This window comes from Poecilia mexicana, unplaced genomic scaffold (assembly GCF_051168715.1).
Source record: "Poecilia mexicana isolate PSO_F unplaced genomic scaffold, ASM5116871v1 scaffold_9, whole genome shotgun sequence".
Lineage (NCBI taxonomy): Eukaryota > Metazoa > Chordata > Actinopteri > Cyprinodontiformes > Poeciliidae > Poecilia > Poecilia mexicana.
In genome coordinates, this window is record NW_028263378.1 from 29,356,213 (window position 1) to 29,373,785 (window position 17,573).

Sequence of the window (17,573 nt, forward strand, 5' to 3'; positions counted from 1 at the left end):
TATTCTGATCCAGCTATTCTCTATTTTTTTGTTTTTACATGCAATAGAATTTTTATAGTAGCAAACAACTTTGCTTTTCTAAATGAACCCTCAATTCTAGTACTGGAATAAAAGTATTGATACTCATGGTCAAATCTTGGTCAAAAGCTTACTCAAGTTAAAGTATTGAAGTGTTTACTTTTGAAAACACTCAAGTACTTGTAACCCGAGTTACATTTTAAGATTATTAAAAAACCCAAATCAACGTCACTCCAAGTGAAAAACTAGGTTCCAGGTTCGTCTACTGGAGGTAGTGGCAAATTGCAAGACACATACAACTAGAGAGTGCACAATCAATGAAGTGTATTTATATTTACAATATATACAAATTGTTTCACAACTTTGAAGTCCAGTTCCTTAAACCAAGGAAGTCTCTTTCGGTGATGAAAGGGAAAAAACAAAAAATGTCATTTAGTTCCAGCTGTGAATGGTTGGTTGAATTTCCAACCAGTTTGGAGACGGTTCCTCAGATTTTGGGTGGATTTCTGGATCCGCTATGGTTAGCTCGCCAGTCCGGTCAGTGTACATAAACCAGACAATTCTTAATGTGTCCTAGATCCTCCAGTTTACTCCGAGCGGGGGTGGGATCTGGAACACACCTGGCCTGCGCAAACAGGCCCGACAATCAATGTACATGTACATTCATTTCTTAATAATCGAATCTGAGCCTACATAATTACATGCAATTTCAATCCAAATGTGTTTATGTAGGTGTGTAATCACAGGCTGGGAGGCTAGCGCTAGCATTCTAGCTCCCGAGCAACACTTACCAGTTCCTCTTTTGACAAACAAAGATCGTTTCAGCGTTCAGATGAGCGACCATATGTCTGTAATTTAACAGAGGTATACAATTGATGTATAATCGACATTCAAAAGCAAAACCGCTTTGGGAACAGAAACCCAAGCCTACCTGCACGTCAAAGTCCCACAGCGTCTGCTACCCAAGGTGCGATTTAGCAGCAATATAAGCAGTGGCTGTCAATTTAGGACTGACGTGCAGCTGTCACATGACATTAAACCCTCGCGAGAACAACCCTGCTCTCGCCCGGTTAGTGTCGAAAAAATAAAACAAAGGAGGATTTTTAAATTAGATCTTTAAATAAAACAAAATAAAATTAGATTTAACAATAGAAAATAAAATAACTAAACTACATCTAATATAGAAAAATTATCCTGGTTACATACTCAAAAGTCCGAATTACATTTATTATCGGTACGTTGCTGTTTTGTTTTCTGAGTGCTTTTATAGAACCTTACCACCTGATGACAATGTGGAACCACCCGGCTACAAAATTCACAAAATGATATTACACTACCTTACAAATCATACAGCTGTCATCTATAGCCTTTTTTAAAACTTTTAATTAAAAAGACTGAATTTCTTTTGGTAGACGTGAAATACTTTTTGACAGATGTAAAACTCAAAGTTTTCATAAAACATTTCATGTTTTATTAACATAAAAACTCTAAAAGTAACATACTCTTTAATAAATAATGGGATCTTTGACTTCAGTGGCCCATATGAATTCATAAAAAATGCATTTCAAGTATATTGTACTTTCAGTCAGACCTGCCTCGCTGCAAAAACATAAAATTGATTTTGTTAGTAAGTTGCAGTTGTGTGATATTGTGTTCTAGTACAAATATCTTAGTACACTGAAAATAAGACGATATTAACTCACAAGTAACTGTCTTCCAGGAGTTTGCTCCTCAAACTAGTGTAGCAAGCAAGAAAAGGAAAAGTTTGACAAGAAAAAGACAGAAGGAACCGTCCAGCAACACACTGCTGCAAAAACCAAAAAGAATGTGATTAATAGAAAATATTACATATTTTCTTATAATCAAAAGAGAGAATTGTGATGAAAAGTTGTATTATTATCCGATAATAACATTTTTCTTCGCAGAACTCATGGCCATTTGGTATTAAGGTATGAAGCAGCTTTTATGCTAAATGAATCGTGAATAAAAAACATTCTAAAAGTTTCAATTTTTTTACATGTTTTATAGCATTGTCTGTGAGTTTGCAAAGGGGGTTCCTGGACAGAGCTCAATGCTCTTTGGGGGCATGAAAAATTTTTTAAACTCTTGCTACTAAGTATAGACATAAGAATGCCACATAACCATTATATTCCACTTTTTATTGCTGTCTACTTTCACATATACACATGAAAAAGATCATTGGTACTCCTCTGTTGATGACCAAAAAGCCCACAGTGATCACTGAAATAACCTGAAAGCAAAAGCAATAATGAATAAAAGAAATACTGAAAATTATCCAGCAGACATTGCTTTTAGATTGTGATTCAACACACTCATTCTAATTTTGTTCACATCTGAGTAGAGTTTGATAGAGTTGAGTTCCAAAATATATCAACATGGTTTGTGAATATAAATATTTCATGGCAAAAATAATAAATAATGCATGACACTGTTAGTAACATAAGAACACTGATCTGTGGCCAAGAGGAGAGTAATAAAGATCTACTAGTTCTTCAATATAACAGTGTTCTTTAATGCACTGCAGAAGAATGGATAAAATGTCTCATCTCCACAGTGAATCACAGGGAGGTGTTTGAAGCCTGGCTTCATTATGTGTGAAGTAAGGCCTGGCAGAAGGTCCTATGCTATGCATGATATGTTTTCTGCTGACACTCGCCACACACCTGTGCTGTTTGTTGCTGTTTATTAATTGAATGTGCAAGAATACACACACACATCCTTGTACTTCTATACAAACTGAGGACTTCCATTAATTTTAGTAACTGCATTTATGCCTAAGCCAGAGATTTTCCCTAACCTTAACTAGTAATAGTCCATTGCTAATCCTAACCTCAACTAAAACTAATTCACACCTTACCTATAACCCTAACCCCTAACCCTAAACAATTGGGTCCACCATATTAGAATCGGGCATTGGTCCCCATAAGGCCCATTTGTTTTCAGAAGGTTAGTAAATATGCGTGAAATTATCCAAATTAGGATAGTTAAACAAGTTTACACACGTATCTCTTTCAGTCTTAAAGACTTTGAATTTACCTTTTCCACACCCCTAACATCACTAGTTTATTTCTAGCCCTAACTGTTACCCAAACTTAAACTACTCTATACCTTTAAACCTAACATGTAAATCTTGAACAAAACTGCAAAAACAAAGTGAGAACCAGAAAAATGTCCATAAATGACCTCCCTTTGTTGGCAAATATGGTGACAACTATGAAAGTACATATATACATAGTATGTATTTCTATCTGCACAGTCTTTGTGTCGACTTCCATTCATTTTTCACTCATTTCTATAGTCTAACCCTGACTGTTTACCCTAAATTTAACCATAAGCAGTACTTGCATAACCTTAAACTTAACCTAATCTCAATTGTGCACTTCTTCTTACTTGGGGACCAAGTAAGAAGAAGTGGGCTTCATACTTGGGCATACTTGAGCAGGGGTCCCCACAATGTTGTTTGTTAGACAAATGGTCCTGCAATGTATGAAATACAAGAACACACACACACATACACACACTACTACTAGTAGTGGTTGCACCTTTTCTCTCCTTCTGTCTCTCATCTCTGAGCAAATGTAGTGGAGGTCAGGAGGTACAAAGGCAGAGTTTCAGTGGTGGCACACTTAAAACAGAGTAAATTCCATGTGTTCATACATATGTGTGTGTGTCTCTGAACTTTGAGCCCAGTCCTTTCTTCACCAGATGTTGGTTTCCATTTCCATGTCAGCTGCTATTGTTTGATCTACAGAAAGCAGGAACCCTCACACTCAATACACTTCTTTCTGTTGTTCCGTGAACCAAACACGAGCCACACACTTGATGTTGTTGTTAGCCAGTTCTTGGACAAAACTTTTTTTCTTTAATACACAGGTGTACACTGTAAAGTTTTCCAGGAGAGAACAGTTGAAACACAAATTGAGCAGAAAATGCAATTCTACAAAAAGCAGGAACAGCAGGAAGACAGTCACAGTACAGTCACTTCAGAGCAATACTGGCACTGGAAAACATACACACAGCCGATAAACAGTAGCTTTCCTCTTCAAATGAAAACACTGTGATTACACACTGGGAGGAAAGATATGGAAATTCTGAGCAAGACAGAAACAGCAGAATTTCACGAAACTGCGATTGGGCTTGCATTGCTGTGTCTGAACAGTTTCATATCACCACTGTGAAAAATCTTTAAAATGATTTCAGGTTTTTAAATTATTTCACATGAAAGGATCTGCTCACTCACTACATAGTAACTGTTTTTCCAGCATTGCGGCTCATTTACCTTTCAATGCAAAGCGTCAAAATAAATGTGTTTAGTCTTACATGCAACTGAAAGATTGGAATCTGACCCTCTAGCAGCAACATATGATGTTATTAGGAGTGTGTGTGTTCAACTCAATGAAGAGCACCAAGACCAAAAAGAATGTGGCTGTAATAATCCTCCATTTTAAGGCTGGAATGGTTTTTTTTTAAGGAACATACAATGGCAGCATTTATTTGTTTATTATTATTTAAGTATTAAAGAGAATGTAATAAAACACAATAACATGTTAATCCTCTTTGTCACAGTTTTGGGCTCCCAAATAGCCTGTGTTGGAAGCTCTCTTCATCATTCACCCTATTTGTTCCAGCTGATCAAACAAATTACAGGAGTGAATTAAAAAAGGTAATCACTGCTGCAGTTTACCAGAACAGGAGAACAATTTGTCTGGCTCACTATAAATAAGAAACACATTTTTTGTGTGCTCCTTTCCCATAAATCTATTAATGTTTTTAAGTGACAGCTTTTACAAATGGATATAAAAATAGTTTTATTGTAAATGTTTTTCCAGCAACAAAAGGCAAATGATTGATGGTAATTCAAAAGTGTGGACACTTCTGTCCGAAGTGCAGACACTTCGGACAGAAGTGTCTGCACTTCGTACAGAAGGTGTGGACCCGTGGCTATTGAGAGATTGCTTGATGGAGACGTGAACTCTGTTGACTTTTTAGACAAGTTCTAGTGCAAATATCTTAGTACATTAGAAATACGACAAAACTAAGTTGCAAGTTACTTTTCACAAAGATATGTCAGCAATTCCTTAATCTTGGTGAAAAGGTGCAGATAAGTTCTTTTATAAAGTGAGAAATGTTTTAAGTGAAATAATCTGCCAGCGTAGCTAGCACTTTTTGATCAATTTAAAAGAATTATAGACTTTAAACAAACTCCTATTTCCAACTGAAATGTTACTTGTGAGTTAGTTTTGTCTTATTTAAAGTGTACTAATAAATGTTCACTAGAAACTAGACCAAAAATATTGTGTTTTTGCAGAGTAGAGGCAGGGTAAATGATGTTGACCCTGTTTGACTAATATAGGAACCTGCAAAGCAAGACGTGGCGAGTGCAACTAAGCTGAAGTAACGATAGAGCGTGTGGATGCAGAAGAACTTAGAAGTGATTAAAGGCTTTGCAGAAACAGTGATTTTTACGTTTCAGACACAGCATGCCATGGGAGAGGTATATGACCCACAGAGTAGAAAGAGGCACTAATGCACAGAGAAGATGTCACTGTGTGACACAGAGTCGACACCTCACTCTGCAATATAAACACTTTTTCTTGAATGACAGTCCAAACCCCAGCTGCTGTTGAGCTTGTGCTATACATCTGATTCTGAATAAGTTGTACAACACAACTCACGTGTCTGAGTCACAGGTCTGATTGGGTTCTCAGCCAGGAATAGAAAACTTTACATTCAGCAGCAGCTTTACGAAAGGATTCACAGGAGAGATTAGCTTCTATAAAAAAAAGAAAAAAAAAGAGGAAAATGGCTGCAGGTTATTAAAGTCTCTTTACAGAAGCAAAAATCTGGAGGCAACACTGATTACATACTGCATACATACAGGCTAGGCTGCTGTGATCTTTTGACATTCCTAATGAAAAGATATGTTTTGGTATCCTGAAGAACAACTTCCTCAGTGGGATGCACTTTTAACTTTTAGCATATTTCTAGCCGATTTCCGATCTACACGTTTTCTAAAGCTCTGACCTACCCATCCCACTACAAGCTGACTTCAATTTCTCTTAAAGAACTATAATTAGCAGCATTCAAAAATGCTTTTTTAGCTTCACTGATGTCAAACAGCCTTCACTATTTATATTAGGGGAAAATGTCAGTGTAATGTCTACATGCATTTTATTAATTTAAAGCAAAGACAGATTTGGAGTTGACATTTTGAAACTGGGGTTGTGCAGTTAATTTTCCACAAGGAACAATTAGCAACTGTACTTTTGATTAATGTTTTGTGTGTTCATGTAAAATGTCAGTGAAGTAAAACCAAAGCAGCTGTGTCTGTTTTTGAGGGTTGGACCAATGGCTGAACAGTACATTTCCAAGCAAGGAATTGATAATAAACTGTTAATATTTATATTTTTTCTCTCCATCTGGCAACAGTAGACAATACATTTAGCCTATAAAATGTGACACACCACCCTGACTACGGGATTTTTATATTTGTTGAACTTCAATTTAGTTTTACATAAACAATTGAAGAAAGGTCCCCTATCTCACTATATTTAGCCTCAAAATTCATGTTCAACTTCAAATTTATGGATTTTTGCCATGAACTGATTTCACCCGGAAAAGCGACATATTTATGCCTGCAAAACGATTAACTTGTTATGCTTGACACATATATCTAAATGTCTGCATGTGGCATGAAGGCGGTAAAATGCCTAGATCTGTTTCAAAGGCTTTAGCATCTCAGTGATTAGCGCAGTGATTTTAGATTCGCGTTACCAGCTGTAAACATCAGTCTCTGTCTACATGTGGCCTTGACAATGTACATTTTTAGCTGCGATAATTTGTAAAGATTGCCAGCATTTCCAAATCCAGCCTGTGTGAAAACTGCTAAAGGTTGAATGCTTGAAAGAATAAAACAAAGCAAGTTTGCTTTAAAGTATTATGTGCGTTCCTGACACATAGTTCCAAATAACTATGCTAACTTCAGTTGCTATGAAAATGCTGTATTATCAAATATGACATAAAAGAAATTTGACTTTGAATTTTAATGCCTTGAATTTTAATGCCTTGCCTTTTGTCTCTAAAAACATTTTGAAACTCTGCCTTCAGGAAGTCATCACAACATGGCTCCTCTATTAATCCAACATTTTTACCAGCTTTGTACTAAGATGCAGTTTCTATGATGAGCTCAGTAGATGTGTAGTTCCACCAGGTGTTTGCTAATTACTGCTGGCTAGTTTGAAGGACCTGAGTGGGGCTATGGACAGAGAGGAGGAGCTGCACCTCAAAGGTGGGGCTCAGTCCACCCAGGCGTTTTACACATCGGAATGGTTGAGGAGATTGAAGGATTTCTCAAACATGCATGAAAAAACCAAGGCAACACTCGGGTATGTTTTCAGTGATGCAATAACAATAGCAGAGGATATAATTCTCCAAACAGTCCCTTTAATACATTCAGCCTGTTGTCAACTGCCATGGTTAAAAGTTGAAGATTTAATAAATAAAGCTTCAACTTCAGAAAATACACTGTCCTTTTAAATATCTAACCACAGTATTTACTTTTTCTCTCCTTACTGATCCTGAAAATGGCTGACAAAGAGTCTCCTCTCAACAGTAACAACTACTATGTTAAGAAGTGTTACTGTTAGCATGACCTGATTTGTGAAAACTGTCTGTTTGGGGATCTGGCAGCATGATTTTCCTCTGCTGGAAAAAAAAAATCTCTGTTTTTATAAACAATTTTCTCCTTGCACCATGACTGATGAAGTAATTAAGGTGAACTCGTGTGACACTTTACTTACACAACTAGTAGATCTTAACACACACACTTCAATGTGCTCCTGTGTCATCTATACGCCTTAACGATGGGATCTGTCGGCACATGCATCATCCGGTATCTGTGTGTGTGTGTGTGTGTGGCGTTCTCGCGGCTGCCTGGCCAGTTGCCTTCTCCCCTCCTCAGCTGTAATTAGCGTGATTGGAGAGCGAGGGATGGGTAGCAACCCAGGAAGAGATGGTGCTGATGAGGCTATTCACCCCGCTGTGGAGCCCGCCTGGCGCCGCTCCTCGGCAACAATCTGCCATACTCTCCGTCTCCGTTTCTCTCATCAAGCGGCGGCCGGGTGAGAGCGCGTGTTTGTGTGCTTGAGAGGCTGAAAAGGACGCTCGTTTAAGAAGCACTCGTTGGAACAAAGTTGATTACACATTCATTAAAGCCCCCAGTCCCTTGTTCACCCACTCCACTCAACCCGTCTGCAGCGCAGCAGCGTAGTGTGCAGTCAGTCAGTCAGTAGCCATCAGAGCCAGTCCTGGCTCTCTGGTCATGATGAGGTTAGAATCAGGTGATGGGGTTGCTTTCTGGAGAGAACATTTACAGTGCTCATTCAACTCCTACACTCCTCTCTGGCTCAGACAGCTGCACTATGCTGATACTAGGAGTGTGTTACATCACGGCAGGCCTATCGTTGAATTTCAAATTTGATGGCTCCTTTCTGTTTAGCGTTACTTCTTTGACAAAAAACAACAAAACAATCTAAGAAAAATGACTGTGTGGTTAAGTCTCTCTCAGCTTGTAGAGTGGAGGATTTCTTTTCCTGAAGTTTTTCTGTGGGATAAAGGTCACTTATAGTGAATCCATGGACAGGAATGAACAGACAATAGTCAGATCAGGTGTTAACCTGTGAATCCAGTGAAGCTTTAAGTTCTTATATGAAGCAGACAAATTTAGTATTCCAAGTAGGTGAGGAAGCGCTAAGAAGGTTAAAGCTGCAGTATGTAACGGTTACAAAGAACATGCTTTTTTACATATTTATTAAAACTATTATGACAGATAATCAGTGTAAAGAGTAGAGATCCACTTCTGACCAAAATCACCCAATCAGAGTCAGGAGGGTCTTAGCGCTGACAATCAACCTCACGTACGCACTGCTCAATGTGCTAGTGGCAGAGAAACAACTTACTGTTGCAGGAAAACCATTTATCTACCATCGTCATTGGCTATGCTAACCAGCCTTAGCATTGGTGGCAGGCTAGGTTGTGGTGAACCAGCTGTAGCTTAGCAAAGAGCAAGGGGGAGTGAGTGAGCACAAGAGTGATTGACAGCGTTAACACCCTCCTCCTGGCTCTGATTGGTTGTTTCTGACTGAGTGGTGTATTTCTGCAGTTCAAACTGGGAGCATTGGGAGAAGACTGGGGAGCTTTTCTTCCACATATTTTCCATTTTAACAAATATGTAAAAAATGGATTATTTAAAAACAAAAGGCACATACTCCAGCTTTAAATCAGAGTATGAAACTTGTGTCAGTATCTCTGGGGTTTGTTAGTTGTACTTTAGTAGGTATTAAATACTATTTTTAAACTTCATAATTTAACCTAAACATGATCATTAATAGTTTGGAAATATCATTTTATTTGTAAATGCTAATAACCACCAACATACTTTTGCGCATTTAAAACAAACCGCTTAATTTTTTATGCTTTTTGATCAGTTTCATTTTTATTTATGTTTCTTTTTTTGCCAGAACTTATGCTGACAAGCAGCACTCTGCACAACCACTGTAGCAAACCCACTGAAATAATTACACTGAAAGATGATATATCTCCCCGTTCAGTTCTCTGACTCTTAGAGCAGCATGACAGCGCCGGCAGCATCAGGACCGCCGGTCTGGTTTGGAAAATAAACACCTCAGAAAGCCAGTTCTATTCCCTGACACAGACTGTGGAGTCTCTGTGGTTGAATTAGAATAATGCTGAGCTTCTAACAAGTCTAGCAGATGGTCTAACGAGTGATGATTCTCTAAGGGCAGATTTAAAATTACACAATATTTTCTTTCACTTCGATTATTTTAAACTGTTAGAAAACATTAAGTGTTTTTCTTATTCAAGTTGAGGATGAAGACAGGTTTTCAAATGTTTTTTTTATGAACAAAGTAAGCTTAAGAGGGTTATATTTGACTGTAGCAGCTTTTCATGATGAGCTGTTGTGTACTTCAACACGTAATGATGTCAAACCCACTCCACAGACATATGGTAAAGATATTTTCAAGAGCTCCAGTCAGTGGAAACAAGTGGAGTCCTTGGCAGAGCTTCTGCAAACACAATTGAGCTTTCCGCATAATACAGATGACAGAATGGATCATCAAGTCCATTCATCAAAATCTATAGGAGATGAGGAATCCTTTTTCATTTTAGTTTACTAACAAAACTATATATCCTTCCCTTGCAGCCTCTAGTCTGCTAGAGACTCCATTCAAGGCAGAGAAATGGCATGTCTTGGGAACATAATTGCACAAGTCATACTTTTATCAAACCTTCTGGCAAAAAAGTGGTTGACAATAAAGTCTAATAATGTGTGAATCACATCTTGTCAAAAACATCAGCAGGGTCTTATTTTGTCTTTTCTCGGTGAAAACACTTCCAATGTTGACTTGTCTGTGTGTTTCACTAGCAGAAAACATCAGACTCGTATCAAAAACTTCATCTGCACCAAAGACTGCTGCAGACAAAATGACTGTAGATTGTCCACATTATGCCAGTGAGGTGGCCGTAAAAGTCTTCAAAAGTTAGGATATCCAAACCACCTCATCTCAGTACTTAGAAGCAGCGTCTGTACTCCGAACGTAGGACAAATGTCACTTGGCCACTCAGGACGTTTATTTCAGCACCACGCTCCTTCAGTCATCATCTATGTAGCATGACTATAGGTGATGGATCAAAGAGCTTTGCCTTACAACTCAACTCTTTCTTTACCATGACAGAACGAGGACATTTCACATTTATTTAGAAGTGGCCTCAACCTGTCTATCCCCTCATCACGCATAAATCTAAGCTTCGCTGCTTGGAACAAAGATCAACCCCCTGATATGGAGATGGCAATAAACCCTTTTCTTTGTGTGACTTTGTGTGAGAATCGGACACTGCATTTGCTTCAGTTATGCAAGGACTAGCTGGACCTAAAATCATCAAAACCTTGCACAATACCACAGGGGTCAAAGTAACAAACTTTCTCCAGAGTCACAAGACAGCTGTGGATGGGCTGCAATATCCCAAACACAACCTCTCTACTATCGTCTCTAGGTACTCCTACAACAATTGTAGGAGTTCGTCCTGCAATCGCTCTGTCTGCCTCTTGGCAAGACACTTCGCCTACCTTACCTGCTGATGGCACTGAGAGGACCTGGTGGTGCCAGTGCATGGCAGCCTTGCCTCTGTCAGACTGCTCTATGGCAGCTGCGGCTGCTATTCAGCAGCCAGAGGACCTCAAAGTGCTTCAATGAATGACTTTAGTATCAGTCATTCATCCATTCATGTATACACATTGATGGTAGCAAGCTACTAGATAGTAGCCACAGCTACTCTGGGGCAGTCTGACGGAAGCCAGGCCACCATGCCCCAGCGCCACCACCAGCAGGCAAGGTGGGTGAAGTGTCTTGCCCAAGGACACAACAGAGGCGGGTGGAGTGGGAATACACCCACCTCAACCAGTTGGTTGCTGGTTTGATCCTCACTCCACCCACCGATTGCAGGACAAACTCCTACCACCATTGCCACCATCGCTCCACAATGAATGTGTGCATGAATGGGTGAACCAAGATATCTGCTTAATTGATTTTAGCATACAGCCCTGTATGTTCTTTTTGTTAGTGTAAGGCATTTATAACTTCATAATCGGATCGCAAATGCAATTGTTACCATGAGAACGACAAACGGAATCATCTATTTAGAAAAAAGGTCAACCGTTGTCTTCATCACCCAAAGTGCAAAGTTCAACTGTATTCCAAAGATCTCCTAAAATCGATGCCTTCACTCACACCTTCAATTGGAAACTGACTCTTATGAAAGCAGGTTATTCTCCAAGGGTTTCTGCATATCCTCAAGTCACCTCCATGTAGTTTTAAATTCCCATTGACAGGTTAACTTTACTGTGATTTCAACAAAGTTGGTTTTCAACCATTTCACAACAGTTGAAACAGAAATAAAGAATGACCCAATCATGGCAGTTTTGAATCATTTGCTTTGGGAGTTCCTGGAACGTTATGTTGTTGAGTTTTCTGCTTAGATTCTTAAGGTTTTTCTACTTTCTGTGCCACGTCACCTTCTCTGTCTTCTTACTGTTGAGTTTTATGACGTTGAAGAACTTTGCTTTTCTGTATGTTTTGTGCACACACATTTAACGAGAGTGACAGTGAACTGTGGAAGGAGCAGAATGATCACCAAGTCCCAAAACAGTGAGTTAGCATGCTAAAGTTAACTCACAAAGTTAGCATTGCAAACTTTAGCCTAGTGAGCTATGTAGCATAAAACTAGCAGGTTTAAGAGAAGAGTTCATTGTAGACTGCTGTAGAGGACGCACATCTGAAGTGCCATGGTACATTTCATCAATCAAAGAGCATTTTATGGTACTTATAATTGGCATATTCTTACACTGAATAAATGTGGAGTGTAATTTGCTTTAGGCACAAACATGAACTGGATCCTAGAAACTTTAAGGAAAAATTTAAGTCGGCATTAGCATACACCTATTCTCATACCATCTAACAAAAATGAGGACATTCTTGTTTAAAATAACTAACTTTATAGACTGTTGTGACTGGTGTTTGCGTGTGGATGTTATGGTGACATTTTCAGATTTTGCCAGCAGTACCCATTTTAAAAACAGGATGTAAACCAACTACAAATGTAAAATATAATTTATATAAAAAAATGCAAACATAAAGCCATTTCCCTTATGTGAACAAAAACTAGATTTGAGACATCAACACCTCGCTGAGACTTCTTGGAGGCACTGCATTATGTGAGCTAATGCTTAGCTATTATTTTTTTATACAAAGTAAATATGTAACTCTTGTGGATTTAGTCAGTAAGCACACTGCAGGAAATCTGTACAACATTCAGGCATCAATTAATCAAACTGACCGTTTATGAGAAATGAAACAATCAAAGAACAAAATGTAATAACCTTTTCCATAGATATCACATTCAGACAATTAATACTATATTACATTAGACCTTAAAGTCATTTTTTAAGAGTTTGAGTAAGAACAGTGCAACAAAGCATAAACTCTAAACCCACCGGTCATATTACTATGTGTATATAAATGAATGTTGGGGGTGTTAATGCTGTAGGATGTAACAGACTGTCCCGGTGGGTGTCTGCGGCTCCTCGCCTCACTGCCTGGTTTCTCTGGACAACAGCAGCCTGAGCTGCTGCTGTGATCCTGTCAGCCTTTCACAGACGTTATGCTAAGCAGCAAGGCACACGGCTGCATGTTAAAGAGCTACTACACACCACGGACATTTAATATTCCAGTCCAAAAGATTCTCAAAGACTTTCGGCCCTGATATTCCTTCCCGGGTGGCTAGATCACACTTTATATACATGACTACATGGCAGAAGTTATCATCATCTACAACTCAAACACAGAATGTGAGAAGGAAGGAGACATTCGCTCCAGACACAGAGTGTGAGGTGTAGACGAAATCCTGCCAAAACACATAAAGACACAGCAACTACTCACTGTAAATCCTTCACAGTCTGTAAGATCGCTCTACTCTAATCCCTGTAATTAAGTGTTCGATAAACACTGAGCAGGGTGCCAAGAACTCTGAACCGGTGAGTTACTCACAGAGCTCCACGCGTTGTTTAGATCTGTTCGATTCTGAAATATGGTTTTCTTTGATCTGCGTTTTTGGATTCAGGTTAAATCCATCCTGCTGTTACTTTTCCAGCGTCAAACCCCCCCAAAACCTTTGTGTTTTTCAGAAACGGTGCTGCTAGCTGTTGAAGTCAATGTTTTGACAGATGAAAGATGAGCCAGTCGCTGCTGGTGTTTGCGCTGATTGCCAGAACTTCTCAGAAAAGCCCACAGGGGATCTTTAGAGCACTCTTTCTGGGAGATACACACACATTCTGCACGGTGGATTCCCAATGCAGTCCTGCTTGGGCTGATAAGAATTAACATTTGGATCAAGTGGCACGCACACACACACACACACACACACACACACACACACACACACACACACACACACACACACACACTCATGAACAGCAACCGCCAAAATTCTCTGTTAAAGTTCAGAATTGATACTTTGTTCCTCACGGTGGAAACGTCGGAGCGTTCCTGTCGTCAGCGGTGTCTCTCAGCTAAACGTGTGAAGAATTTCTCGTCATTCAGAGAAGTTCCTCTGTGAAAGCCAGGCCCTGCCTACATCACGTTCGTCTCATGCTGTACGGTGGCTCCGGTCCAAAATAGACTGTGTGAAGTCACATGGCTTGTGTGATTGAGAATGTGTGAGCCCACCCTCTCTTTTCTGCACTGAGAGGAAGCGGCGTTGACGATCAGAAGCTGTGAAGAAGGGAGATGACAGTTTCAGCTTCAGCTTGGCCTTCAAGCTGGAATGTGCTTATCTTGATTTGCTGCCGTTTGGCTCTAGTGTACGATAAACATGAATCCTTATGAATTAGTTTTTTTCTTCAGTTGGGCTGTGAGTGATGGCAGTGCTCAGTTCTGTAGGACAACGTTCCTTTAAAACACACTCAGAAACTGACAGGCGCCAGCAGGTAAAGTCACACACTCTTTCTATACTCCATCCGAATCCCTCGAACGAAAAAAGCAACCGTGTGAACAGTCAAACTCACGCACTCTGACTGCTGTCTGGTGAAAAGCAGGACTATTCCTGCAGGTTGTTACTGGAGAAGAAACTGGACGTCTCAGATACAGTTTTGGAGACGCTCCTTGACGATGAGCCGTTGGAAGTCAAGTCCATGGTGGAACTGTGTGGCTGCACGCCAACGGCAGCCCCTCCCGGTCCGAGACCTCCTCTGACTTTGACCTTGGGATGCTCTGCGTCCTCTCCGGCATGAAGGACAGTGGAAACGGTCGTCTCCATCCGGCTTCCCTTGTAAACGCTGGTCTGGGTCTGCAGGTACCGAGTGGACTTCAGCTCCAGGCCTTCATAGGAGCCTGGAGGGACACAGGGGCAGCAGCGGAAGGCTTGTTTGAAACCAGCACGGAACCTGATGCAGAAAAACAGAGAGAATATAATTAGTTAGTTAAGCTGCAAAATATTACAGCTTGCCACTGTAGTCCTTTTGAAGTAGTGCTGTCAATCAATTAAAAAATGTCAGACTAATCACGCAAAGCTGGAAATACAAATATGCACGCAATTGTGATTCTTGCAGAAATGGTGCCTGGGAAAGCTCCAACCAATTAAAATGCAAGAAATTATCTGATTGATTATTTTTTGTAGCAGAAAGCAAATAGTCTAGTCTCACAATACCCAACAGCAACTAAGGGAAACTTACTCCCCTACTCATATATGGAAGTAGTGGCAAACTTGTTCAGGGAACAACTGACAGATGAGATATATTTTATTTTCTAGTTCTTGGGTACTCCACCCACTTGTGAAGTCACCCTGGGCAACTGCCCATATGCACGCACGTTTTCAAAACATGTTTAAGAAAATATTTTAGTGTCTCAAACCAAACATGTCTGAAGATTCCAGATATTTAGATCCAGTAAGTGATTATGCTTTAAATGTTAATTTAGAAATGTCCCTCTCCATTCATTTCCTGTGGAACTTCCTGCAATGAGGCGACAGTGTGTCCCCATCCAGCCGAGCAGCTGGTGTAATTCATATGTGAAAATTTTAGTTTGTACACGTAGATGTGGACATGCGGGCTGGCGACGCAACACAAAGAAGTGAAAAACATTTTCAACTTTTGTTGCTGTCTGTCGTCACGGAAAAGTTTCACTTTTGGCTATTGAAAACTGGTGGGATTTGTGTACTGACATTCACCATTACCAGGCTAGCAATTATTAGCAATACAAGCTAGTAACCGTTTCTCTGTTTTGCTCTATTAAGCAATTGGCTACATGTTCTCTAAAGGAGATTAGACTGAGTAGGTGAAGGTTTTTAGAGACACATTTTTTTTAAAACCAGATTCTTTTTAGCTTTATCTTTTACTTACAAGCAGCCATGTCAAATTTTGAAAAGAAGACCGGCTAGTGAGAAACTGTTTGGAGTTCCCATTTAGATTTTCTACTTTTAGAGAACTTCCATCATATCTGGTCCAAAATATCCAAGTCCAGATTTTAAAATGTCTGTGAAGCTTGGCAGAGTCGACGTTGGGTGTGAGCGTGTGACTGGCTACAACACCTCCTGAGGTAAATGCACTTTAAATTGACTGATGCTATCAAATGTTGATCATACGCCATAACGTCACATGTGATCTGAAAAGTGGTGCCCTTGGCTTCTCAAAACTACATTTAAATGTAGCCTTTGTGCAAGTTCTTTGTCAGTTCATAGACAAATAACCAATTACAAGTGGGTACAGGAGGGAAACACATTACCTAAAGTGGAGGTACCGAGATCAAGAAGGAAGCTCAGAGGGGACAGGGCTTTCTCTGTCATGGGTCCTAAGTTATGGAATGACTTGCCTTTGCACGTTAGAGAGACCCCTTCACTGTCCACTTTTAAAGCTCGTCTTAAAACCCATCTATTTTACTTGGCTTTCAACTCCAGCGGGATCCAGTTTTAAATTGTATGTTTGTTTTTAAACTGTAAGAGTTTTTATTTCTTTTATTTATTTATTTTTAATTTTTTTTATTGTTATGTTGTGTTTTAATGTACAGCACTTTGTATCAGTTGTGGTTGTTTTAAAGTGCTTCATAAATAAAGTTGGTATGGTATGGAAAAACACAAATGAGATTACCGTCAGATTCTGCTTCTTTCAACATGTACAGCCTAATTTAAATGCTTCTGCTGCAGCAAGAAGCATTGCTGCAGCAAGGGAGCACAATAGACCAATTAGTTGCTAAAGATCCAGATATTTAATTTAATGGATGGAATTGAATGTCCTCAGTGGACAATGGCTCTAAATTACCACTGCGATGTGCTTTTCTGGCTGTGATTAGGGACACTTTTTTGGTAAGATAATAATCACAATAACACCATAAAATGGAAGCATGGGTGGCCCGATGCGGCGCATTCAGTGAGTGATTATTCAAAGAGCTTGTAAGGAAGCTTTAAAACACGGACATTTTCATACCTGGAATCGATCGTTTACATAACATACAGGAAGTAACACCTTCAGATTTGGTTTCACTTTGTTAATCCCAGATTAATAAATTAATGTTACACTTGCTCGTTACAAAGTCTAAGCTCTATATTATGGTTAATAATACATTCAAACAGATTAGTCTAGTCTCTGGACTAAAAGAAAATATGCAACATGCTTAGTTCTTCAAACTCGTGTGCTATGTTAAAACACAGTTGTGTCCTTTCAGATCTCTTTCTTGTTGTTTTTGTGGTCAAACTGGTTCTTACAGTTTGTTTTGTTTAATGAATGAAACAGTAATTTATAGATTCTGTATCCACTACCTCTGTGTGGTTTGTTGGGTTGGATCCAGTGGATGATTATTCAGAGAGCTTAGCTTAGAAAGGAAGCTTTAAAATGTCAACTCACACAGGCAGACGACTTGGACACGGTGTTTACATCAACTCCATCGTGATGAATTACTACTGTACATGCT

The 17,573-nt window shown here is 39.4% G+C and overlaps 1 protein-coding gene and 1 long non-coding RNA gene across 2 annotated transcripts in view; both read right to left on the reverse strand.

Moving 5' to 3' along the window:
* Positions 1-325: 325 nt before the first annotated feature.
* LOC148157747 (uncharacterized) lies at positions 326-954 on the reverse strand. The gene is made up of 2 exons (XR_015764303.1): positions 810-954; positions 326-643 (listed from the first exon to the last, which is right to left on the reverse strand). It is a non-coding gene; the product is annotated as an uncharacterized LOC148157747 (long non-coding RNA).
* An 11,983-nt stretch (positions 955-12,937) lies between these two features.
* The window catches only part of tacr1a (tachykinin receptor 1a), a 44,541-nt gene continuing 39,905 nt past the window's right edge, over positions 12,938-17,573 (reverse strand). Inside the window, exon 5 of the mRNA XM_015010820.2 lies at positions 12,938-15,055. Coding sequence (XP_014866306.1) covers positions 14,710-15,055 — 346 coding nt within the window. The 3' untranslated portion in view covers positions 12,938-14,709. The remainder of the gene's footprint in view (positions 15,056-17,573) is intronic.